Source organism: Stigmatopora nigra, chromosome 18, assembly GCF_051989575.1.
Source record: "Stigmatopora nigra isolate UIUO_SnigA chromosome 18, RoL_Snig_1.1, whole genome shotgun sequence".
In the NCBI taxonomy this organism is placed as follows: Eukaryota; Metazoa; Chordata; class Actinopteri; order Syngnathiformes; family Syngnathidae; genus Stigmatopora; species Stigmatopora nigra.
The window spans coordinates 8,371,335-8,396,336 of NC_135525.1; the positions used below are offsets into that span (position 1 = coordinate 8,371,335).

General features: G+C 41.0%; 2 protein-coding genes across 4 annotated transcripts in view; both read left to right on the top strand.

Annotated features, from left to right (window-relative positions):
- plekha4 (pleckstrin homology domain containing A4) overlaps positions 1 to 9,619 on the top strand; it is a 32,301-nt gene extending 22,682 nt beyond the window's left edge. For 2 of the 3 annotated variants that reach the window (XM_077738796.1, XM_077738795.1), the window contains exons 5-26: positions 1,470 to 1,784; positions 3,067 to 3,136; positions 3,213 to 3,311; positions 3,400 to 3,472; positions 3,568 to 3,668; positions 3,779 to 3,894; positions 3,981 to 4,190; positions 4,265 to 4,544; positions 4,644 to 4,694; positions 4,770 to 4,850; positions 4,961 to 5,011; positions 5,173 to 5,253; positions 5,329 to 5,481; positions 5,564 to 5,662; positions 5,758 to 5,866; positions 5,952 to 6,154; positions 6,221 to 6,305; positions 6,375 to 6,430; positions 6,795 to 6,929; positions 7,014 to 7,487; positions 7,818 to 7,885; positions 8,013 to 9,619. In XM_077738796.1, the coding sequence (XP_077594922.1) occupies positions 3,068 to 3,136; positions 3,213 to 3,311; positions 3,400 to 3,472; positions 3,568 to 3,668; positions 3,779 to 3,894; positions 3,981 to 4,190; positions 4,265 to 4,544; positions 4,644 to 4,694; positions 4,770 to 4,850; positions 4,961 to 5,011; positions 5,173 to 5,253; positions 5,329 to 5,481; positions 5,564 to 5,662; positions 5,758 to 5,866; positions 5,952 to 6,043 (1,665 nt within the window). In that variant the 5' untranslated portion in view covers positions 1,470 to 1,784; position 3,067 and the 3' untranslated portion in view covers positions 6,044 to 6,154; positions 6,221 to 6,305; positions 6,375 to 6,430; ... (2 more) ...; positions 7,818 to 7,885; positions 8,013 to 9,619. The remainder of the gene's footprint in view (positions 1 to 1,469; positions 1,785 to 3,066; positions 3,137 to 3,212; positions 3,312 to 3,399; positions 3,473 to 3,567; positions 3,669 to 3,778; positions 3,895 to 3,980; positions 4,191 to 4,264; positions 4,545 to 4,643; positions 4,695 to 4,769; positions 4,851 to 4,960; positions 5,012 to 5,172; positions 5,254 to 5,328; positions 5,482 to 5,563; positions 5,663 to 5,757; positions 5,867 to 5,951; positions 6,155 to 6,220; positions 6,306 to 6,374; positions 6,431 to 6,794; positions 6,930 to 7,013; positions 7,488 to 7,817; positions 7,886 to 8,012) is intronic. The other variant, XM_077738797.1, reaches the window with a different exon arrangement.
- A 615-nt stretch (positions 9,620 to 10,234) lies between these two features.
- On the top strand, positions 10,235 to 23,760 carry LOC144211339 (liprin-alpha-3-like). Its single transcript, XM_077738504.1, has 31 exons — positions 10,235 to 10,636; positions 12,858 to 13,598; positions 16,210 to 16,311; positions 16,397 to 16,561; positions 16,738 to 16,812; positions 16,941 to 17,000; positions 17,170 to 17,298; positions 17,690 to 17,782; positions 17,889 to 17,941; positions 18,198 to 18,426; positions 18,613 to 18,696; positions 18,776 to 18,907; positions 18,976 to 19,038; positions 19,146 to 19,225; positions 19,362 to 19,548; positions 19,624 to 19,814; positions 19,898 to 20,141; positions 20,246 to 20,385; positions 20,450 to 20,598; positions 20,665 to 20,761; positions 20,845 to 20,926; positions 20,994 to 21,194; positions 21,278 to 21,340; positions 21,788 to 21,814; positions 21,925 to 22,100; positions 22,181 to 22,278; positions 22,362 to 22,537; positions 22,645 to 22,713; positions 22,970 to 23,132; positions 23,288 to 23,359; positions 23,447 to 23,760. The coding sequence occupies exons 2-30, from the start codon at positions 13,263 to 13,265 to the stop codon at positions 23,338 to 23,340; spliced, it is 3,717 nt and encodes a 1,238-aa protein (XP_077594630.1). The 5' UTR covers positions 10,235 to 10,636; positions 12,858 to 13,262; the 3' UTR covers positions 23,341 to 23,359; positions 23,447 to 23,760.
- The last annotated feature ends 1,242 nt before the right edge of the window (positions 23,761 to 25,002 follow it).

Sequence of the window (25,002 nt, forward strand, 5' to 3'; positions counted from 1 at the left end):
ACGGGTGTTATCGCTATTTATTATGTGTTTGTGCGTGTGTTATGGGTGGGCTTTTCAAACCCTTGAGACTGTATTAGTTTTCATTCTGCGCTGAGGCACATTCATATAAGGTTATGGGCATTTGACTTTAATATACAGATATTAGAAAGAACATTTTGCACTTACGTTTTTTTGTGAACTGTGGTCAAAGAGCAAAGATGGCCAAGGTATTTTTGTTCACTATTTTTTGCACAATGTTATAAAGTATGTTTTGCAAATGTCTTTAGTTTTATGAATTATTTAATGTCTTTATCTGTTTGATTTTAAAACATCAACTACAATGATTTACTCTTAAAATACCATTACTTTTTCATACATTACTTTTTATGATATATTTATATTAGTTTGGTTTTCCACTATTATTTTTACATACATATTATTTGTTATTATTAGTTTGGTCTTCCATGCATGCATAGTAAAGGATTGGGCCTAGTGAAGAAAATCATGTGACAAATGAAAAAGCTCTTTTAAATCATCTTTTATAATAATATAAAAACAGAATGCCATATCACTAATCAATTATATTAGCAACTGATACTGTGCTGTTCTCTAGTGGTCAAAATTGTTTGTTACACAACGTTTCATTTACAGCTGTCCTTGTCAGGTTTATACAAACTGCAAATATTTGAATGTTAAGTACACATGTTTTCCACATATTATAGGAATTACAATGCAATTTAAATCAGTAGCTGATGTTGCTTAATCCTGTGCACTGATTCTGACATGAAAACAAATATATCAAAATATATAGATAAATCAAAATTCAGTTGAATGGATATTAGCAAGGTTTAAGTAAATATTCAATATTTTCATAATTTACATTTGTTTCTACTCAAATAGTGAGTACTGCACTTCACAGTAGTGCGAGCAAAGCATGTTGTTCAGAATGCAACCAGCAGACGGTGACTAAGACCACGTTTCTGGGCATTATCTGACCCACAGAGCTTTAACAGGAGATGAAAAAATGAAAGATGGAGAGCAACTGTTGGGTATGGTGGATTCAAAATGACATTGATGGATCTCTATAAGATGGCAATTTTAAAGCAGCTCTTATCACCTCGATTTTACGGAAATGACGTGTTGTAAATTGGGGTTTTAATGTCCAATGCATGTTTAGCATGTTTGATGAGGTCATTTATCTTTATTTTGATTGCTTCATTAGCATAATGTTAATTTTTGTCTGGATTTTATTTCATATTTTTAATAACATGAAAAAAAATCCTGTCCAACTCGGATTTAAAAATGAACTCCAACATGTTTCTCTTCAACAATATTCTATTTGCCAAAGTCGTTGGACGTATTATATAACACATATTTACAGCCCACGTACCCCATGTTCATTAGTAAAGGGTTGTATGCCAATAATTTCTTAAGTTGAGATACACTTATCTGTAAACATCACTTTTCTATCTTGTCTGTTGTCTCTATAGTTTGATTTCAATAATGCAACAGGCTTGAAGTGGGGGCCAACAAGGCAGCTGGGGTTTTTCCCTCCCAATAAATTCCTCAGTCAGAAACCCACGCTCGGCAATAGACAAGAGAGGCTGTGGTCTTTGGCTTGCTAGGAAGGATGAGGAACTCTAAGAAGGAGCAGTAAGGAGGAAGACAGTGTGTAGAAAGTCGAGCGCAATGAGCATCCACAGCAAAGGTAGGTAGAACACAGTAAGGGAGCGCTTACACAGTTTGTTTTGGACAGGAAGAGGACTGGCTCAAAGGGGATGGTGTGACATCATCTGACAAGTCAGGTATGGCAATATCATCTCATACTAAGATCGTTTTTGATTGCAGAATTTGAATTTGTTAATCTTTCTTCATCAGGAGGTGTAGTTCAGGCATTGACAGAAGAAACATTGAGATCTTAATTTTTTTTACATACAATTGTATTACGGAATCATCAAGTTAGACCGTAATTTGATGAATAGAATAGTTTGATTGAAAAATCCCTAGTTTGGCCATCAAGGTCAAATGCAGAGTGATACTTCATTTGATTGTAAATGTAGGCAGGGTGTGGGAGACATGTAAATGTTTCCGAGGCCACAAAGCGCACTCTGTGCTGTGCACACACTCAACGTTTGTCCTCCCGTCCACCATTGGCATCATCTTCATCTCTATTTTGCATGTGAGGTCTTCTCTTCCATCCTCAGCATGTTATCCATGCCCTTCCCCCATCCTTCTCCATCTCCTCCTCCACAAATTATCAAGAAAATGTGCAGAACTCCAACAATAACACCCCCATGAGCGTTGGATTTTTGACTCGACAAAGATGGGATTGTTAAGAATCACTTGGTTCGTGACTGATTTGAGGAGTGATTGTGGTTGCGGATTCGCTGATGGGCAAGAGGCCGGATAACAGACTTTTTGCAAACTCTTTCTCACAATACCGAATGTTTTTTTTTTTAAACAAGGTCAATAGTGCAGGACAGATTTTATATTGGTTAGTAAATTTAGATAGCAGTGCTGAAAGAAGCTAAACTAAAGAGACACTTTTGTTTCAGACTCATTTTTATTATCTATTGGTGTCTTAAGAGTAATAAAGCGCTTGATTACTTTTTTCTCCAGTGATATAGCTCATTATCCCATCTGTCTTTATTTAGTATTTCTCTCATAGTCTCTAGACGCATTCATTAACTTAAGAACTCACATTCCAAGCCATGTGTCCTAAGCCAGTCCTTCCATTTACACTCGCAGCCACCAAAGGCCATGCAGCTGTCACCTGTCACTTATATACTCATGTAGTGGAATTGCTGAGTGGCCCGGAATAGAATAAGTGGGAGAATGCAGGGGTAACTGTAAGTGGGTGAGTGTAACACAGTCAGAATGAACACATGACACGGAAGGACCGACAAGTCATTAAGGGAATGCGGCCGGTGTGTTCGAAGGCTTCAGGGTTTCGAGCGTGGGAATTGTTCTACAGGGAAAACTTGTGGTAAGACGTCATGACTAGGCTAGGGTCTAATCATTTGTCCCCTGAAGGTATGCCAGGTTAAACTGCATGATATATTTGCACTTAATGTCTGTCCTATGTAGAATGGAAGACCAGGACAGATTAAGCCAAGCCTCCAGTGTGGCCACCATCTCGTACTTCCCCGTCAGAAGGGTTGGTTTGAATTAACTTGGGTTAAATTCTGTGTTGTGTTTTCAATGCATTTACTGATCTCACTGTGATTGTCCAGGAAAGTGATGGCAAGTTGCATTCCTTTGGAAAAAGATGCCAGGCAGCCAAGAGGGACCCCAATTGTCCTGTTGTCATCAGAGGATGGCTTAGCAAAAGAGTAAATTTGACTTTTATTCCATCCAAAGGATGAATTACTAATAATAATATGTTTTTTAAAGCATAATTAATCCATCTTTCCTGTATAGGACAGCATAGGTTTGAAATTATGGAAGAGAAGATGGTTTGTGCTCTCCGACTACTGTTTGTTCTACTACAAAGGTAAACATTTTTGTCAACAGTACTTGACTTTTTCATTTTTAGCGTGACAGTGTGACAGTGAAGCACGCTCATTTTGTTGACTTGTTTCCAATTAGACAGCAGGGAAGAATTGGTGTTAGGTAGTATTCCACTGCCAAGTTACAAAATCTTATTCTGCACGCCGCGAGAATGCAAGAATAGAAAGTTCACCTTCAAGGTACTTTTTCTAGATTTGCTCTTATATTTATGTACAATAGTTGCTATCATTAAGAATAACAATGACCTATCTATTTATAGCCTGATATTGTGTAAAAATCTGCAATCTAGGTGGTGCACCAGGGGATGCGCTCTTATTACTTCAGCGCTGACACTCAAGAGGATATGTTAGGTTGGGTCCGAGCTCTTAATCAGTCGGCTTCAATGGAGACAGATAGTATGCACAGGTATTAAAATTTCATCTTTACATCTACAATATTATTTTTCGTAATTTCCAACTCCCACGAAATAGACATTTAACCAATCTTCACAGGCGTTGCTCAAGCTACCAGGATTTTACTCAGATAGGTGGTAGCAGTGAATCTGTGGACCTCCCAAATTCTCCCTCGGAAGAGGCGATATGTCCAGAACCGAGACATTTCAGTAGAACTCTCAGTGAACCGAGTCATCTAAGCGGAGGAAGAATCGTGACATCAATTCCTGAGCAGAGAGGCAGGAGGAGTGTTCGTCAAAGGAATGCAAGGTTAGAAAAATGTTCGATTCAAAAGATTCTCGCTTGCTTCCATTCTTTCACTCATTGTCCATTTTGCCGTACAGTCTTTCAGCTCGAACCCCCAGCCATTCAGGTCCAAACCGGCGGGGGGATTCTCTCCCCATTCACATATCAGAAATGAATGCAGAAATCAGCAACTTTTTGACCTCCAGAGGTCAACTTGGGTCTCGACCTCACACACCGGTCGGAAGGGTTGACATTCGACCTCATGATGACGCGGTCACAGTGTCGGACACGTTGTATTACACACCAGTCTCGCCAAGGATTGAGTTTAATTCCACTCCAACCACTCCAGTGACAGAAAGATGGCAAAATGGCACAAAGGTCAGGATGTTCCCAAAAAAATGTATTTGTTTAATTGCATAAATATAATTTGTGTTCCACAAACAATTTAAATTGGAATTGCCACATTTGTCTTTGTAGACTTCTCCAATATATGGATCCGTGCATCATGGACGAAGACCGGTAGGAAAGGTGATTACAAAATATCTATAAATATATTGACTCTTGTTCGATTCTGATTTGATTCCTTATTTTCTCTTTCTTTAGAGCTACTCTACAGGCACCCACATGGACCTCTCATCCAGGATTGCACATGGGCACCACTCACAGCAACGCTCCAATTTATCGGTCAGTAATTTTTTTCTCATCTCATATCAATGTATTCACTGTGTATACATAGTTATTTATTTCTCTAAAATGTAATTATGTCCTAATGCCATGCATTGATGATATCACAGTCTCCAAAATCTGAGCCAACTCCAATAAGACCACTGGCAAGTGATGCAGATGTAAGTAGCCTAAAAAATATCTTTATATGTATATATATACATATGCATATGTGTGTGTATATGTATATATATACATATGCATATGTGTGTGTATATGTATATGTAAGAAGCCTTTACAGATTGAACAGATTTAAAATATGCTCTACTTCATTCATTTCCAGGCTGTGTTGACAAGATTGTGTGGGTGCGACAAGCTTCTGCAATCTTTGTCCGTGGAACTGTCACAACTACAAATGGACAAGGTCGCAGCCACACTAGAGCAGAAAACATCTTTATAAGTTCTGTTCTTGCTTTTTTGAAAAGTTTCATTGTAACAGGATAGTGTCCAGTGTGCACTGGAGGTATTGAGGCTCCAGTTGGAGGACTGGAACAATCTGGGACCGCGGGCCCATGAAGAAGCTGTGAGCCAGAAGGTCTTGCTACAGGAAGAACTGGTCACAATCCGTGCCAGAATGTGCGATTTGTCAGTGGTGCGCAAAGACTTGTGTATGTTTACCTACAACCTGTGTGTATATTAATGAACACATATTTTCCTCTGTACCTGTCGTAAAGGAAATGGAGGTCGTGTGGGGTCAGTATGAGAGATTGGAAAGTGAACTTTCAGTTTTTCGTTCACACCTGCAGCACATTTGCAACTTTGGGATGCCACAGGTACGTCTGACCCAACATCAGACTGTTTTAGACTTGAGATACAAGCACATAATTTTCATTTCTTCAGGTCTATTTCTTTTCTTTATTTCTCCCAGGAACAGTCTCAAGCTCAAAGAGAACTATGGATGATGGAGGACATCCTCACCGGGTTAGAAATGAACAGAGAGCATTTCCGCTTCTTGTTGGGATTACAGAAACACCATAGTTAGTTCTATTTCTCTGACATTTTATCTAAAGTTTATTTCATGCCAAATGAACCCATTAGATCATTTTTATCTTTAATTTGCAGTGTTCGAGTCCTCGGGCCCACATTCTGGTTCTCCAATAGAGATTCCTCACAGTCTACTAGTAAGTATAATAATTATTAATAAAAGATTATAAAATAAGACTATGTCTCAATCCCAGCAAGAACCATTGCCGCTCCGGCCCCCTTTACCCAAGGAGATACTGGAAAGCATTCAAAACCTCGGTTGGAGTGGATCCCCATACGATGTACAGTAAGAACACAGCACTAAAAAGCAAGTTTCGATTGGTTATTGATCTGTTGTGGCTTTTCAGGGCAACTACACTGCTGATCATATCCATGAAAGAAACAAAAGTCAGCCTGCCCTGCTCAATGTGAAAGCACAAAAGAATGGATCTGGTTTGCATTGATTTATACATATAGCATTGTAAAGAAAATCATATTTCACTCACTTGTGTCTAACTCTAGCATATCAGTCAAGCACTAAGGGGATCACGGCAGATGCGACATCACAATCAACCAAGGTTTGGCACCATGATTATTTCCACTGGGCCGGTTACCATAGTCAGTGTGCTCCAGAACACGCATCTAAATATAGAAGCACTCTAAAACTGAGTTTACCTCCCTGCTATCACAGCCAAATGGAAATTCTTTGATTTTGTCATCTTTCGCTGCAATTAGGGCATGTTGCACTACTTGTGTTATCCAACAGGGGAAGTCAAGAGACCTTAGAGAAGCCCCCTTTCCCCCGCGCCATGATTTACCCATTGCACTTTTCTTACATAGATACACACATGGTTAGATTCACATGGAAGCATACATGCACAAACGTGATTGGCCATATAAACATGTATGATGGATGCTCCAAATGGCCTGTGTTGCCCTTAGAAGATGAAGATGAGCGAGGAGGAGCAGATGGAGAGGATGAAGAGGAACCAGGAGAGGATGACTAATAGGAAGAAACCTCCCTTACCATCTTCAGCTGCCAAGACCAAGAGTCAAAGTTTAGAACGACAAGAGGAGGTGTATAAGATGATCCCACCTTGCTTTCTTACAGGGTTGCTGTCACAGTATTTAAAAAAAAGACACAATTACTCTCTTCCTCAGGCCCCCTTTCCATTAAGGGTGACACGGGTGGTCACTGCCGTACTGCCAACTTCCCTCGTGGCCCGGCGTGTTTCCGTGGAGGATCCCCCAGCCGAGATGGAAGCCCCACGATCTGAATGGGTCACACCAGATGTGCAGGCATGTGTGCAGCAACCCAGCAAAAAATCAAGGCCTAACAGGTCGACTCGAGCCTCAGCGGACGTAAGCGGTGGGGCTCGTGCAGAGGGGTCAAGAACTGACGTTGTGGAGCCATCAGCAGGACTAGAAGATGGACGCAGCTCTGAAATCAAGGTTACTTAATGTGATTTTTTAAAATCTTGAAATACAGTAATCTTATACTATTTTACAAGGGTAGGTTGAACCACCCTCTACCTCGTTGACCCATGCATTGGACCCCAAAATCTACATGACCCCTGAGCAACGCGAGGCCAAACTCAGGCGTGTTGAAAGAATACGCCAGAGAGTCATCCAAAGGTACCATGACCAAGTTATATGTTTTTTTTAATAGCTTTTTACACATCTAAAATTTAAAAAAAGGCCTAAGACCAGAGCCAACTTTGTTTTTTGGACTTAACTAGCTCACATAGGTTAGTTTAAATATTTGAAGACCAGGTAATGTGAATTTGAGACACTACAAGGAAGAATGTTGTTGAAATGTCATTGATATTTGCATTTGTGGAGGTCGCCACATCCATTTAGTTCTATATAATACTTACAAGAATCCTAAAACAACTATATATAAAAGTGTTCTCAGTCATTTGAAGTGGCCTATATTGTCTGTTTATCCATTTATTTATCTACCAGTGCCATTATACCCATCAAGCAAGAGGGCCGTCTCAATGACACATCAGTCAAGCAAAGAGTAACATCAGGTACATTCTTAGTCTTTTGGCTACTTTATTATTGCTATTATCTTATCATATACCAGCTCCCAGTCTAGGCTGCACCAAAGGAATAATTCTATTTTTATTCTTCTTTTATTTATTTTGGTTTCTTCAGATTATGAACATAACAGTGACACAAAGTCCTTCAGAGCTTCTCTGAATTCTCAAATTCCCGTTGCAATATCTCAAGTGGAAAGGAAACAAAATCAACATGTTGACAATGTCAAGACTCCCATAAGGTTTGCATGCAAAACAGAGGACAAAAGGTACAATCGCAGGGCATGTGTCTCCACTAAAATCAAACATCCACCATCACCACATCACATTGCATCTATGACAGTCTCCCAGAGTGATGGAGGTCGGGGCTTTTTAAGGAGCAAAGAGGGGGACAAGGAAGAGATTCCTGAATTTGATTGTAATGCAGATGATGACAATACGCTATCTTCCGACGTGAAATCCAAGTGGTTCCTCTCCACTAGCCAGGTTCTGGAATTCCTCCCTTTGCACATCCCAGAAATTGACATTAGCACCGAGGAGCCATCGGGCAAGGAGGTCGTCCCGAATTGTTCTGATGAGGGGAGCGATTCCACACTGATGTCATCCACAGTTAGTCAGAGTTTGGAGAAAATGAAAGAAAACCACTCGTTGTTCTATAAGATTGCTTGCGACATTAGCATCTCCGACACGGATATAACAAAGAATGACGGTAATTCCAGAGACGAGCATGGCGTGAATGATTGTGCGGTCAGAAGCTTATCTGATCAAGGTTGCACGGAGCCCAATCAAAAAATGCCAACAGATACAGACACAGACAAAATGATAGCTGACACAGTAGATGCACTCAGGTTGTACATTGAAGAACAAAAACATGGAGCGTCACCTCAAGATAGGACTTTGGAATCTGATCGAGAAGAGAACGCCGGGACCAAAACGTCTGAGGGAAGAAGTTTGGCCCAAGATAAATTTAGCGATCAAGAAAGAACAGAAGACCAGGATAACTTCAAGACTTCATCTAGTTCCATTCACAAGGACAACGTAGTCAGTCGGAGAGAATCCTTCCAAAAGGCTAAAATGACAGTTTTCAGGACCAGTTTGTGAAAGCTCCTTTTCGTCTAAAAAGTCCACAATTGTCCATCAATTGACACAAATGCTATATTTTAATACAGTAACAATATAGATTAGATTGCCTTCAGATATATGTTTAATTTGTTCTCTGAGGATGCTCTATTTGCAACAAAAATAATATTGGCTCCTTCTTTTTAAACTCCTCGTGTATTCTTTTTATTCTTTATATTAAAAAACAAAGCATTCTAATATCCTGATATAGTAATAACCTCATGTACAGCATGATTAATTCATTGCAACTCTCGGTGTGCGTGACTTGGCCACCGGGCAGTATAATACAGTCATGAATACACAAACGAAAGACTTTCACTACCACTATAAGATTCCCCTTTAACTACAATATTGTTAGTTTAATTTCATGGCGGATGAAGAAAATTTGTCTGTAATATTTCCACGTCCCTCTTCAATGTGTTGATGCACTTGAATAATCACAATGAGAATACCACTTTTAATTTCAACTCAAATGAATGAATGGATGTTAATGTTGTCATATGACAAAATGCTCTTATGTTTTGTACATCGAAACTCCTTATTAATAAAGATACTGTGCTCTAAAGGGAAAATCCCCCTTTTCCCCCATCACCTAAATCATTTGCATGATGTCTCCTTCTTTTCTTCTTCTATTTTTTCTCAAAAAGGATGTTCCCGTGTGGTTCTACTGCTCCCTAAAAAGACCTGACGCAGAATTTGACAGAGCCCCATAAAAAAAATGCCTTTGTCACTTTAAATCCTTGCCGAGTCTTAGTCGATGACATCATTGTCTGAGAGCACATTACATCATCCCTTCCCAGGCTGGCTCTCTTAAAGACAGCACCACCTTATGTTTACCCAGCCACACACATAAAATCACACACAAACACACACACACACATGCATAAATTTGATAACAACATCAGCATATTGAGAAGAGTTTTTATTATATTGTATTATTAATTTAGATTTTCTGTTCAGGTGACAAGAAAAACTTGATGGACTAGTTCATTTTATTCAGCAATAAAACCATTAGGCGAAGAGTCAGTTAAATAAAGATGCAAAATGAGATTATTGACAATATTCAAAGGGGTACAGTGAGCATTGTGGCTCAATTGGCTTGCCCCTCCTCAGTACCACAGCATCTTATGCGATGCACATTATCTCCACGCGTGGCTCCGTCATAGTGTTTTAATGGGGTTGTGCACAGGGCGCCGCACTGCAATGCATTATGGTCTGTTTGCAAATAAAATGTCTGTCACTCACTTTGCGTCTTTACCCCTCTCAACGCCGGTGCTGATGCGGCGTGCGCGTGATTGGCCCACGCGTGCAAGCGCATAAATCACAGAGATGCGGAGAATGCTGAGAGAATGTTTCTTTAAGACCCATTACCTTCCAATCCCATCGAGAGGGGGGGTCTGTGCAAAGGTGGCGTAACGCATCCCCCCCTTTCTAACTCTTCTTCCTCGTCGTCGTTTACATGTGGGAAAAAAGGGGGTGATACACACGCTCACACACACGCATTGAGAAGAGTGGGGCTTTTCTCGCATCCGGATGAGGGGCGCCTACCCACGCACAAATGGACCCGAGGATATTTCACGCCAAGGATTTGGATACTGAATGCTAACTACCACGACGGCTATGGTAAGAATTTCAACTTTACACCGAGACACAAAAAACAATGGCTGCACGAACACTATAATTATAATGGCAGGAATGGCTACAGTATGGCGTGGGTGCGTGTGTGTGCGCGTGCTGTCATCAAACCACATGACAGGTGTGTTTTGTGCACTCTTTATTTGATATGTGTGTACATCCAGTCAAAGCTACTTAAATGTTAACATGGCCACCTAATATAGCAAATGTTTTCAGAGTGAGAGCTGGCTGGAAGCATCGTTCCAGGTTTGAATTTGCTCTTTAAAATTCGTCTCATGTAGGAGGGTCTTTTTTGGGGGGGAAGAATGACATCAAATGCATTGAAATGTCGTTTTCATATGGGGTGGATTTTTCATTTTCATTTTTTAGGGTCCGTTACATGACGTGAGCGCTCTGCACGATGCACGCTATGAATGCATGCACGGTTTCATCCTGTCATGTTTTCCATAAGAGGCTGCTTTAAAGCCCACACTCACCCATTGGATATTTTTACTAGAAGAATGCATTCGAGGGCTGCTGCTATACATCCAGCAATGGGAATCATCGTCAAGCTTTCATCTTGTCATTTTTTCCATTAGTGCATGTGGATTCCATGAGTGGAAATCTAAAATGCATAAAAAAGGCGTGTTTGGTTCTGTTCCGGGGGGTTTCATCCCCGCAAAACAGCTGCCGACAATCACTTATTGATTTCAATGATGCGTTTATTCACCCCAGGGTAGAAGGAGCGGGGGTGCCGTCGTTTATTGGTATTAGAGGTAGACTAGGGGGGCTTAGTTACTAGTTGTTGTGGTTTCTATGGGAAGGTGGTTTTGCATCCATTTGCAGGTGTTGTTCTATTTGGTCTCGTGTAGGTTGTGGGAGATTGTAACCCCACCTCCTTTTCCCTCAGCCCAATGTTTACTCAGCACCATCACATATACGTATTTTTTCTAAACTAACATTTCACAATACAGACCATTTTCTTTCATCATCAGACGCCCGCCTTATGCTATGGAGGTGCATCTTTTTCTCCAGCTTACTAAGTGGAAACAATTAATTCCTACCTTACATTTAGTGGGAGACCTAACTAATAGTAAAGTTTGTTTACAAAATGCGGACAGCTACTTCTGTGCCGACAATTACCAAACATATATGCACCAGGCAGGAGTACCCAGACAAAGCCCACACAAGCCCGAGGAGAACATTTAAACTACACATACTGAGGACTGACCCGGGATCGACCCCAGAACGGTTAGGCCGATACGCTAACCACTCATCCGTCGGGCCGTATACCTTCCAATTGCCCTTGAAAATTCCTAGGAAGAGCTGTAAGATTAAAGTGTATATTAAGTAAATGCAGTAAGTGCAAGCTGTTTTGCATCAGTGACCATCCATCAGTTATTGACTGGAACACAGTGAAGATGCCAAGTGCTTTTAGCCAGCATGAATTTCCCCAAAAAGTTTTGGTCATGCCACTGTGAAGTTTGAAAATGTATAGTGAGAATTATCAAAAAGGCAAATGGATGTCAGTCAAAATTAACAGTTTCTGCTCAACATGTTTTTGAAAATTACATACTTGCTGTATTGCAATGCCTGCTCATGGGTGAATATGGGATTCTGAATGAATATACCGGTGTTGTGGATGAGACAGTGAAAAATAATAGAGGAAAGAATAATAATCTCCGCACTCAATTAATGTGCCATCCATTGCATTTTTGGCCGCGGGTTCACACAGTGACACAGAGACTTGTAATCAGTGAGAAAGGAAATTCAAGATTGGAGCAATATGCAGTACTGTAAGTCCCAACAGCAACACTGATTTAATGAAGATAAGTGGTGGAAGATCACATTTTCAAAGCGCTCATGTTAGATTTTTCATTTCTTGTCAAGGGGGAAATAGGAAGATCAATACCATTGTAATGTCTAGCCAAAGTTAATATAGATTACGAGGCTTCCAGTTAGCTTATCTTAGCACAAATAAGCAGAGGGAACTCCAATTTCCTCCGACATTCCAAAAACATGCATGGTGATTGGACACTGCACCCTAATGAGGATAAAGCGGTTCAGAAAATGAGATGAGATGAGACACGTACAAATGTGCCAATTTGCAGGCATATTTATCGGTCCGACGCTTTCCTGCCAGAGTTTTGAAAAAGGAAGAAACATTGCATTTTATTTTATGACTCTTGTAAGAACTGTCTGACATCAACCGCATTTTATTTCTTTGCAGGTTTTGCACTGTGCTGTGAGAAGTGCTGCCTTGTGCATTGAGTCAAGGAGCAAAATTTCACTCTCTCGCCACAGTCTGTCCCCATACTCGTCCTCCGCCCATCCAAGGCACCCAAAGAATGGCATCCCCTTAGAAATATCCCTCCTTGCAAGCTCATAAGAATTCTTATCATTTACCATGCAGATTGGGACTTTTTGAAGGAGACATTTAACAAGTACTGGAAGCCTGAGGAGTGGACAAAGGCAATCAAATCAGGAAAATATGCTCACCAAAGGGATAAGATTTCTCCATAAATGTAAAGGCCTACTTTTTGAACATCAGACTATAATTGTATGCACAATCTTGTAAAATCAACATTTAAATTTTTTGTAAGCCTCCTGAAGTTGACTCACCCTCACCGGTCTCATGATGATGTGCGAAGTGATGCCCACCATTTCTGAGGATGGGCGAAGTGGAACTGCCGGGGGCTCCTCTTCTCCGGCCGGGACTGGGGTGGGAGGCCCTGGAGGTGCCATGGGAGGAGGGTGCTTTGGCGGGAGGGATATCCGAGGTGGGGGAGACGAAGGGGGCAGCACTGGAAACCTGGAATCTCTGATGGTCAACATGCTGACGGAGAGAGAGAGGCTGCTGGAGAACTTGAGGGAGACGCAAGACAGTCTGGGAACGGCACAGCTACGCCTACGAGAGCTCAGCCATGAGAAGGATTCTCTTCAAAGGCAACTATCCATTGCCCTGCCGCAGGTATGTGAGTGTTTATGGTAGCTATTTATTGAAAATGCAGACAACGAGAAAGACTGCAGGACGAAAAGGTGTATGGCTTCTGAAACGTTACGACCGTAAACGACACCGTAAGATGGCAATCAGATACAAATCCTGCTGACTGTTGTAAAAGAAACAGTGTTGCGTCTTAAAAGAGTGTGTGGAAGCTGCACATAAACTTTTAACAGTGGACAAATGTAGGTTAAAAATGCATAGATTTGGTTTTAGTGCAAGAGTGCCATTATATGTTGCAGGCAGGCTCATTTTTCAACTGAAAAAAATGTGTCTACCTCCCTTGGTTGCACTTATCCAGACACAAGTGATTGTCTTCAATGGCTGAATTAACACGGCATTAACATTGTCATTGACTTACTATAAAACAACCATGAAGACAACACACATCTAGATAACACAAACACAGACATGCAAAACATGTCTGAGATCGAGTGTCCAATTCCTGGTGGACTCCAAGCCACTGTGTGGAGTTTGAATGACAAATAAGCAAACTGGGTGAGTGTCCTTTATTCCCAAAATATTGATATTGATAATAATAATTCAAATTATCTCTGTCAAAATATATGCTTTTTTCTAGTCTCTTTACACAAATTCAGCACCCTCTTGGTGGTAACAAACTTAGAAGTAAAGATCAACAATGCAAACATAAAAATACGGCTGTTAAAATGTCCATTAAAATCTGCCAACCTAGCCTGTAACTAATGCCTTTCTTAGATTTTTTTAGGAGAAGACTTTCATTGAAAATCATTATTATTGTCTTTGCAACAGGACTTTTTTTCAAACTACTAAAATCCCTGTTGGATCTTGGAAGTGTACCTCAATTGTGTGCATTTTTGTGTCCGGGCCTTAAAGGTGGAGAGCACCCTGTGCGGTTACTGTTGCTGCCGTGTCCTATCAGTCCAGTGGTGTATGAGTACTTTGCTGTGAAGTGAGCTCATGAGACAGTAAGCCTTTGCGGTGACAGTTCAAGTAGCAGCAAGCAGCACTCTAAGTCAATGCTAAAATCCTCCTTCTGCACCCGCGCTAACGTTTCTCTACAGTTAGAGCCGTTTGGTGTTAATAGCCTCACTTACAATCCCTCTCTTATTACCACTGGTGAGGTTCTACTGATAAATAGTGCTGAAAGATATTTGTTAAATGGTGGGAACTCAGGTTTGAATGAATAGTTGATAGTCAAGGAATCCTCTTTATTATACTGGGAGGATTTGCTGATGAATATTGAGTGTTATTTGAGGATTTTTTCTCCTCCAGCTATGATGAACAGCTTTGGCTTTTTCCTTCGGGATCAATCCCCACTTCTGACTGCGTGTGAGGCGTTTACAGGCGTGTTTACTTTGCTGTCACACTCAGCTGTCTTTTCAGCTGTACTGCTGAAAATCCTGTCACGGTCCACAGAGGAAAACGTGTGAGCACAAGACAGCTTCATTGAGATCAGCCAGATTCCTGAATGCCATTTTGAAATTGCTAATTAAAGTTGAGATTTCAACCAAAAATGAAAATGCATTTAAATTACAGTAGAGCTAAAACTATAATTGTCTTACTTATCTCCTTGACAACCTTTTGTTACGTCTTCTACTCGGAGACATCTTTTTTAATTGGTTGATTCTCTGGTACTCTAGTTTGGTAGACTGATGAAGCATACAATAATTTGTTGCTCCAGACAAATTAAATGTCTTATATTTTATTGGAAGTCAATAGTGATATGACAAAGCCCACAATATTCCATAATTACAGCATAGTTTGTCCCAATGGTGAGTTGTAACTCAATTCCACCGCCGGATGATGTTCGAACAGACGTGTCAAAAGAGAGCATGAAATGGATAATACAAAAAAAAGTACAGGGAGAGCCAACCGAGATGCTGACCGCCATCCAAACCAGAAACAGTCTCATCAGTCCCAAAGACCCACTGTGTCGCCATCTGCGGCCAACACTCTTTGGCTCGTATCTTTTCCCTCATTGAGCCATTGCTTCTGACCATCTTTCCAAGCAAGAACACTGACAAAAATTGTCTTGGTCAAAGTCATATATTTCCTGGAATGCAAACACAAAGTCTCCAATTGTTGATACAGATAGGTCATCGTATGGAGAGACTCATTCATCAGACTGAATTGACTACATTGTTGATGCAGACATTTGCTATGGTTACTGTGCATGATAAGACACCGTGTCCTGTTTCAAAGCTGCAAATGTATCCTCAACAGTGTTATAAAGTGGCACATCGAGTCAATTTGCCCAGCTTTTATTTAGGGATGGGGGGGTCTCTCGTGCATGCTAGTGCGAGGCCATTGTATAACCGTGTGATGTAATGCATCCATGTGTTCACAATACAAGTGGCGGCCCAAAATGAATGAGTGATTTGCTTGATAATTATGCTCTTTTATGTCCCAGTCTTAGCTGAGCTTTGTTTCACTTGTGCATCTTCTGTAGTAAATCTGGTATCTTTACACTTTCTGAATTACATTTGGATGTGTAGCCTGGGTTGTTTTCCTCCCTTTTAACACACAGAAATACTGGGAACGATGCACGTTTAAAGTGTTTGTTCTGCAGGCCCCTTAATGCAACTCGTGTGTTCCACAGGAGTTTGCTGTGTTGACAAAAGAGCTCAACGTTTGCCGGGAGCAGCTTCTGGAGAGGGAGGAGGAGATTGCTGAGCTCAAGGCGGAGAGAAACAACACACGTGTAAGATGTTTAATCGCCATTTTGCACATTTGCACATTGACGGGCTCAGTGTTATGTGGTTTGCTCATCTGGACATGTTCTACAGTTGTTGCTGGAACATCTGGAATGTCTGGTGTCCCGTCACGAACGCAGTTTGAGGATGACGGTGGTCAAGAGGCAAGCCCAATCACCGGCGGGGGTGTCGAGCGAGGTGGAAGTCCTCAAGGCGCTCAAGTCCCTCTTTGAGCACCACAAGGCTCTGGACGAGAAGGTGCTTTTGTTTGACATTTCTGTGCTACACTGACTGTTTGAGTAAAAGTTGATAAGATGTTAAAACAATAAGGCCAACACTAACCATCTCAGCATATAATGAAAGCAAAACATGCAAATTTGAACAGCAACATTTTTAATAATTTTAGTTAGTAACATCCTTAATTTCTGTTGCAGGTTCGAGAGCGTCTCCGAGTTGCCCTTGAGAGGGTGTCCATGTTGGAGGATCAATTAGCTGCATCTTCCCAAGAGGTAAAGTCATTTAAATTTGTCAACAAATAAGACTACATACAGTTTTACATATGCATATAAGCTCCCATGTGACAAAGTCATGTTGATAAGTATGCTCTGCTGGCTTGCTCTGTGTCCCCCTTCCTTAGGTAATCTCTTTAAGAGACCAAATTAAAAGACGTCAACAAGGCGTGGACGGTGGGAAAGATGTAAGAGAGGGTTTTATGCATGTTGGTTACAGTTGTGTTTTTTTTTTGTGAACATCTACGTATACTAGATGTATGGGTATCATGAGTGTGATTTTTATGTCTTTTTCAAATCGTGTATCCTCGCATCATCCCTCACTCGTCTTGTTTTGTTTTATTGCGGCCATCTCAGCGACTACCTAATGGTCCCGCCTCTGGCCTGGAGGACAGCGAGTTGGAGAGACAGCGGGAAGTGGAAATAGAGCGTCAAAGAGCCGAGCTCTCTCAGCTTAGAGAGAGGCTGGCCCTCATGTGCCGGCAGGTGAGCCGCTCTAATTTATTGCTGAACCTGCTAACTTACCATAGTATGTGTACACTTGCCATTTTTTTCCACTTTTCTTCTTTTTTTCCATCGGTACAATCAAATTTAAGGCTTCACCATAAAGTACAAACATAAATATAAGTATATAAGTAAAATTCTGCACGCCACAACAATGTCATATTATCAACAACAACAAAAAAGATAGGCTGACCAAAATTATTAGTGAACATTGTTCTCACATCAGCATCTGCTGTCACTTTGGCTTTTCAAGAACATTACTGATACCCGATGGCTATTTGTAATGAATCAGTGTCACTATTTATTCACACCCGCTCCTGTTGGAATGAATACTGACTCACTATAGTTGTCGTCTTTTGTGGCATCTCGTCAGGTTGGTGAAATAGAGGAACAGCTTGCCGCCGCCAGGAGGGAGGTGACCAAGTCGGAGGAAGCCAATCAGAAACTGCAACGGGAAGTGAAAGAGGTCTGTTGACCCAATCTGTCCTGATCTTTCACCCAAGGGGCTCCATATATTGTATGTACACCCATTATACGATGATGTATATTTGATATATCTGTTCCTCTTTCAGGCCCTTTGCCAAAGGGAGGATATGGAGGAAAGAATCACAACATTAGAACGAAGGTAACCATTATCAGTGTTCAATTTAAAAGCCAAATAACACAAAATTTGGTAAAAATTACAAATAAAAACAACAAACAGACAAATAAATAATAGAAAAATAAGAAATAAATAGATGAGTCATCCACGTAGGGTCAGCAGAGTGAAGCAGGCTTGTTCTTCAGAGCACACCACCTAAATAAGTGGTCAATATAATAAATAAGTAGTTTAAGTATAATGTCCAATCCCAATTGCTAAAGGGGTATCTCAACTTTTTCAGGTACCTCAGTGCCCAAAGGGAGGCCACTTCTCTCCATGACATCAAGGACAAACTGGAAAATGAGCTGGCCAGCAAGGAATCCCTTCATAGGCAGAGTGAAGAGAAGAACAGACAACTGCAGGAGCGCCTAGAAGAAGCCAAACAGAAGCTTCAACAAACCCTCCAAAGAGCTGAAACGCTTCCTGAGATCGAAGCGCAGCTCGCACAAAGGGTCGCTGCTCTCAACAAGGTAAAGGAGAACCTTTTTTCTCTTTTCTTTTTTATATTTAAACGTCTCTTAGATATTCTGTGATAGCTTTTGTCTCTTGATATAATATTGCAAACAAAGTGTACAATATGTTATCACTGGGGTTATATTCTCAAAGGGAGAATTTGTCACTAGAAACAAAACATTTTCTGTCTTCTTTTCTTGTAGGCAGAAGAGCGCCATGGTAACTTTGAAGAACGGCTACGACAAATGGAAGCTCAACTTGAAGAGAAAAACCAAGAGTTACAAAGGGTAAACGTCATGTTGCTTATTTAGTTTAAGTCAATCAAAAACTCTCACCTGACTTGGAGTTTCAATTCACTCCATCCAGGCAAGACAGAGGGAAAAAATGAATGATGAACATAACAAACGACTCTCGGATACCGTTGACAAACTTCTGTCTGAGTCCAATGAGAGACTTCAGCTGCATCTAAAAGAGAGGATGGCAGCTTTGGAAGAGAAGGTAACCTCAAAAACTGTCTTTTTTGTAGCATTAAGAGTTCCAAACATGTCAATCTCTTCCTTCCCTAGAATGCGCTTTCTGAAGAACTGGCCAATATGAAGAAAATTCAGGATGACCTTCTTGCTAATAAGGTATTCAGCCGTCATGTTTAAGGTGTTTTCCTAATCCTAACCACACAGGCAACATTCTCGCCGGGAAAAACATGAATCTACAAGGTGTTATCAATTACTTATTCCAGGAGCAGCTCCTTGCTGAGCTGGAGAGAATCCAATTGGAGCTGGACCAGCTCAGGGGAAGGCCTGGCTCATCTTATTCCAGGTTTGTCAAAATGAACCATAAAAACAGTTGATTTATACCATGCTCAGTCACAAGCAGATACACAAAATATTCCTTAAGCAGCTGGGTCATTTACGAGGACGCTATTATAACAAGAAAAATTTGGGTCCCATTGCAGGGCGGGTAGCGTGAGCTCACTTCCATCCACCTTGTTTCGGAGATCTCTACCGGGGAGCTCCTCGGAGCTGCGGTACCCGCAGGGTGGGGGGTCTCTCCCGGCGGGTTACACCAACTCTTCCGGCGGGGTGGTGGTCAGGCGGACTCACCGCGGCCGTTGGGGCCAAGCTCGGGACGACTGTAACAAGGTAGTCACCTGGTCTTGAGATGATGATTTTGAGGTTGCAGCAGTTCTTCTTACCCATCCCACATCTTCTTTCCAGTATGGTGACTGGGATACAGGCAATATGATGGGTCCCGGGTTCGATGGCGTGGAAGGAGTCTGCTCTGATGACGAAGATGACCGGGAGACTCTATTTGGATCAGAGCTGCTGTCGCCGAGTGGGCAGACCGATGTGCAGACTTTGGCCATCATGCTACAGGAGCAACTGGAGGCCATCAACAAGGAGATTAAGTTGGTGTTAAATTTAATTCCGCATGAGGGGAATTATTTAATTTTTTGTTGTTGTCATATCTTGGATCTGATTGTCTTCTCAGGCTCATACAAGAAGAAAAAGAGAGCACAGAGTTGAGGGCAGAGGAGATTGAGAGCCGGGTTAGCAGCGTGGCCATAGACACACCCTCAATTCTACCCTCTTCTCTCGGAGGACGGGACAATATCGGTCGGGGATACATGACGCCCTCCATCACCTCTTCTACGTTGGCGTCTCCGTCGCCCCCCAGCTCTGGGCACTCTACCCCCCGGCTGCCGCATTCTCCTGCCAGAGAGAGTGACAGACAGGTCCAAAGCTGGCACAGTCTTTGTTTTCTATTTATTTATTTTGCACAGAGGCAATCCAATGGTTTAAAGCTTGTTTGTAATTGAATTAATTCTCTCCCATGCAGAATAGCAAAGATGGTGAAGAATGCCAAGCACTCGCCTTGATTGATTCCAACTCTCCCGCTGTGCCGCGAGCCTTACGACTGGACCGGATGACACACACTCACCCGGGAGCAGGCCTCGACGACCATAGAGAATTCCGCAGGTATGAAATTTGAGCTCTGAGATGCTGAATGGGCCAAGTTACGCTTTTCAAATTTTGTTTTAAGTTTATCTGCTGATGGGGGGATCACTGCCAGCCAGGATTCTCTCCACAAAGCCAGCAAAAAGAAAAGCATTAAGTCCTCCATCGGACGTCTTTTTGGCAAAAAGGAGAAGGGGAGGATCGGAACACCTGGACGCGAGTCTACCTCTTTGGGTGAGACTGCCATTTTCTTTGACTTTGGTCTTTAAAAACTAACATCTTGTTTTTAAATCATTTCAGCCTCTACGCCTTCAGATGACTTGGGCCCATCAGATCCGTTGGGCCTGTCAAAACTCGGGACTGGAACAGTTGAAAAGGACCGTCGGAGCAAAAAGAAGTGATGATTGACTAAATTGATGGGATTGCAATAAATAGATAAGTAAATAACAGCAAATTTAACATTTTACTCTGTCTTGCTAGGCATGACTTGCTCGAGGAGGCCTGTCGTCAAGGTTTGCCTTTTGCCTCATGGGACGGTCCAACAGTTGTCACGTGGCTTGAGGTATGGCTTTCCTTTTTTCGTGTCTTTGTTTTTGTTCTGCAACATTTTTTTGTACTTTTTTTCGCAGCTCTGGGTAGGAATGCCCGCATGGTACGTGGCAGCGTGCCGTGCCAATGTAAAGAGCGGCGCCATTATGGCCAACCTTTCGGACACAGAGATCCAGAGAGAGATTGGCATCAGCAACCCACTCCATAGGCTTAAACTCCGGCTGGCCATTCAGGAAATGGTTTCCCTCACCAGCCCATCGGCACCCGCCAGCACACGCTCAGTAAGCCTCCCGAAAAGCCAACATGATGATGAGTCTTAGCCAGTCGCCTGACTTTGGATATATTTTGTATTCCATTACTACAGTCAACCAGTAATATCTGGATGACACATGCTGAGATGGAGTCGCTCGCTGCTGCCACCAAGCCAGTAAGATTATTTGATTTCGCTTTATTAACTGTTGTCCTTAACCGCCATTGACAACAATAGACAAATAGTTTACTAACATCTATAGCCGTCAATGATAGTAAATTTGTGGAGAATAGAACATGACTGACTGGGAAAACAAACCATATTGCTTTATATTAGAATATTCTTATTTTAAGTTTGTCATCAATTTGACATGTATTTTTTTCTTTTTCTTTTATTAGACCTGTTTGGCTACACCTTTCCCATATTGTTCCCTTAAAATCTGTGCTGATGTTTTTATTTTCCAACTAATTCTCACTAACAAACGTTTCCTTCTTCTGCCTTCCCTCTCCTTACATCGCTTTCCACCATAACACACACACACACATGCAAATATATATATATTTCCTCCATGTGCGCCTCTCTGTCCCTTTTTTCTTTCATTGTTTGCCTATCTCAAACCAAAAGGAGGTGAAAGAGTTCAGCTGGGATCAGGTGAGTTCATTTTATTTAAAGGACATTCTACATTCATTTGTTGCTTCATTCAAATGTTTAAGGTGGAATTCAAGGTTTTGTATAAATGTACTGCTATTTCCCATCTACAGATCTTGGCTTATGGTGATATGAATCATGAGTGGGTGGGAAATGAGTGGCTCCCCAGCCTGGGTTTACCCCAGTATCGCTCATACTTCATGGAGTCACTGGTGGACGCCCGAATGCTTGATCACCTGACCAAGAAAGAGCTGAGGGGCCAACTTAAGATGGTGGACAGTTTCCACAGGTGGATTAGTGGTGGCATTGTTCTCTCCATATTGATTCTTCCTGGTCTGTTCTTCATATGCACACTATGTTATTCCGTAGAGTGAGTCTTCATTACGGCATCATGTGCTTGAAGCGCTTGAATTACGACAGAAAGGAGTTGGAGAGGAGGAGGGAGGATAGTCAGCATCAGAACCAAGGTGATAGCAACTTTCCTGATAAAAAAAACACCTAAATCTCTGTGTCCATTTTGCTTTTCTGACCTCTATACGCCTTTCCTCAGATGTGATGGTGTGGTCCAATGAACGTGTGATGTGCTGGGTGCAGTCCATCGGTCTCAAAGAGTTTGCAGACAATCTGTTAGAAAGTGGAGTCCACGGAGCACTCCTAGCTCTCGATGACACCTTCGACTACACCGACTTGGCCCTCCTTCTGCAGATACCCAATCAAAACCCACAGGTCGGTGCAAAAAAACTCAACTCTATTCAAAGCTTATCCATGCCATCAGTTAGAAATGGCTTCTTCATCCAATGCTGGTTACGTTATCTAATCTTTCTGATTTGTAGGCAAGGCAACTCTTGGAGAAGGAGTACAATGGTCTCATCTCCATGGGAACAGAGAGGAGGCCAGATGAGGTACTGCCAGAAGAATAATCAGTCAAGATAAAGTGTTGATTTTCACCCCGTTCTTCCTTTTTTAGTGGTGAAATATCTCTTAGGCTTAGGCTTGTTACTTCAGATATCTTCACTATGCTGTAAATTGCCTAAACACAGCAAATTATGTCATCATTGGCGTATTGTCATCACAAACACCACTTACTCCACCCTCCCCATGCACTAGAGGCAGTTAGTTCAATTAATGATTGTCATTACTTCATTACGTCTTCCATAGGACGGCACGAAAACATTCACACGGTCACCGTCGTGGAGGAAGATGTTCCGAGAGAAAGACCTACGCGGCGTGACTTCCGACTCTTCGGAAACATTACCGGCTAACTTCCGTGCCTCTGCGATCTCGACCCCTTCTGTCACCTTGAGGAAAGTCCAAAGTGAAGGTGAGGATAAGGACATTTCAGTTTTAATTTAACTAGTCATGAAATAAATGAGGAAAGCATAAAAGTACATGAGAAGAATGAACATATCTAACAGGGCATGTGTGACGTCGCCTTAAGAATAGAATGTGAAGAAATAGATTGATTTATCTTTCTAGTGAACTCGGGTCAAAGAGCAGAACCGGCGTCAGTGAGAACATATTCCTGCTAAGAAAAAAAAAGCACATCAGGTAAGGAATCTATTTTGGTGTCATTTTTAAAGGTGGACAATCAAAGTGAAAATTTGTGTGTGTGTGTGTTATGTTGTCACTTGACAGACCTCTGTCGCCATCCTGACCTGAGGAATTAAATGAGCCCAGGAAGTGACACCAGAGTCGGACATTTGAAAGAATCAAAGACTCTGAGTGAATGAGGTTAAAAGATATAATAATGAATGGATGCCTTTTTAAATCATCTCTGTCTTTATCTGTCAACCATTGTTGTGGCATGATGCTGTTTGATTCTGTAGAAAGTGACCAATGCCTATCATCAATTCAAGTTCTGTTTTAGAGTGTGCAATGGCAATACTGAAATATTGAATTTATGGTTTTGGGCAGTTGTGCTCAAAACAATGAATAAATTATTTCAGGTCGATTGGATAATTATTTCATAAGTGATTAGTATCAGTATAATGTCATAACATTACAGTTCAGGACAATTTTGAGTGGTAATGTGGATGTTCTGAAGCCATAAAATAAATGCCAGATGCACAAGTGATAAAAGGACTGACGACGAGATTATGAGCAAAGTGCTTTATGACCCGTTTGAAACCAGAAAATAAGTGAAAAAACGCATTTGTGTTCATATGCATGCCAAAATTTATCATGTTAGAGTGAATGTCAGTCATCTAATGATGTGAACGATTGGATCTCAGAACTTTGTAAATTGTGTGCATTTTATTTTTATCATTTTTTATGATAATTGCTATTGTATGTATGTACAGTATGTATGCGTGTAAACTATATGTTCATTTCATACTTAGTTTTAAGGTGGATGTTCATTTCATTTTAGCTTAACAAAAAGAAATGTGTTTTAAAATGATGGACAGTCAAGATATCCGACTTGTATGCGTACATTTTTCAAACAACAAATTGTCTTTTGGCTAAGTTGATATTACTTGAGAGTAGTGATGACAATTGGATATAATATAATAATAATAATATTGATCATGATTGTAAAAGCTGTAATTAAAAAAAAACATGTTTGACGCCTCTGAAAGTTTTTTTCTTCAAATTAAGATAGAGTTACCAGGTTGCAAATATTAACATTTCTTATGGATAAAATGAACACAAATAAAACTCAACTTGGTGCAACTTTTCTGAATCAATGACGTATTTTCTCTGTCTAGTTTTTGGTTTACGTTTTTTGGCCAAAAAAATATTTCCAGTAATCGGAAATAAAAGGACATAAATATTTGTGCCACTTGACATTTTATTGGATCATCAGTGTACACCTACGTGAGGGCAGATTGGCTCTTAAAACTTGACTTCAAACTCTTCAGTAAATCTCAATGTCGTCAGCAAAAGTCGATAAAAAGTTTAACAACCGTTACATCATGGACTAGTCACCAATCCTTCTCGGAACAAGGTTTATTTACGGTAATTATGCATTGCTAATGAACCCCCCAAAAAACTTCAAAAGAAATAAATATCAAAAGCTTAAAAATATATTTAACAGCTGAAATAAAAAAGCAACTTTGAATACAGTATTATGGCCTTCTAAACAGTTTTTTAAACTAGTTGTGCTTTGTTACACAAAAATGCAATATTTTCTACAAGGGAATATTTTATTTACTTCAATTGTGTTTTCTGTTAGCTCCATCTACAGGCAAAAA

Bases quoted from the DNA above. Each gene is read 5' to 3' on its own strand.
- LOC144211339 (XM_077738504.1), top strand. From the start codon at position 13,263: ATGATGATGTGCGAAGTGATGCCCACCATTTCTGAGGATGGGCGAAGT. The intron at 22,538-22,644 runs GTCGGTGCAAAA...TCTGATTTGTAG, and splicing joins TACCCAATCAAAACCCACAG to GCAAGGCAACTCTTGGAGAA. The intron at 23,133-23,287 runs GTGAGGATAAGG...TTATCTTTCTAG, and splicing joins GAGGAAAGTCCAAAGTGAAG to TGAACTCGGGTCAAAGAGCA.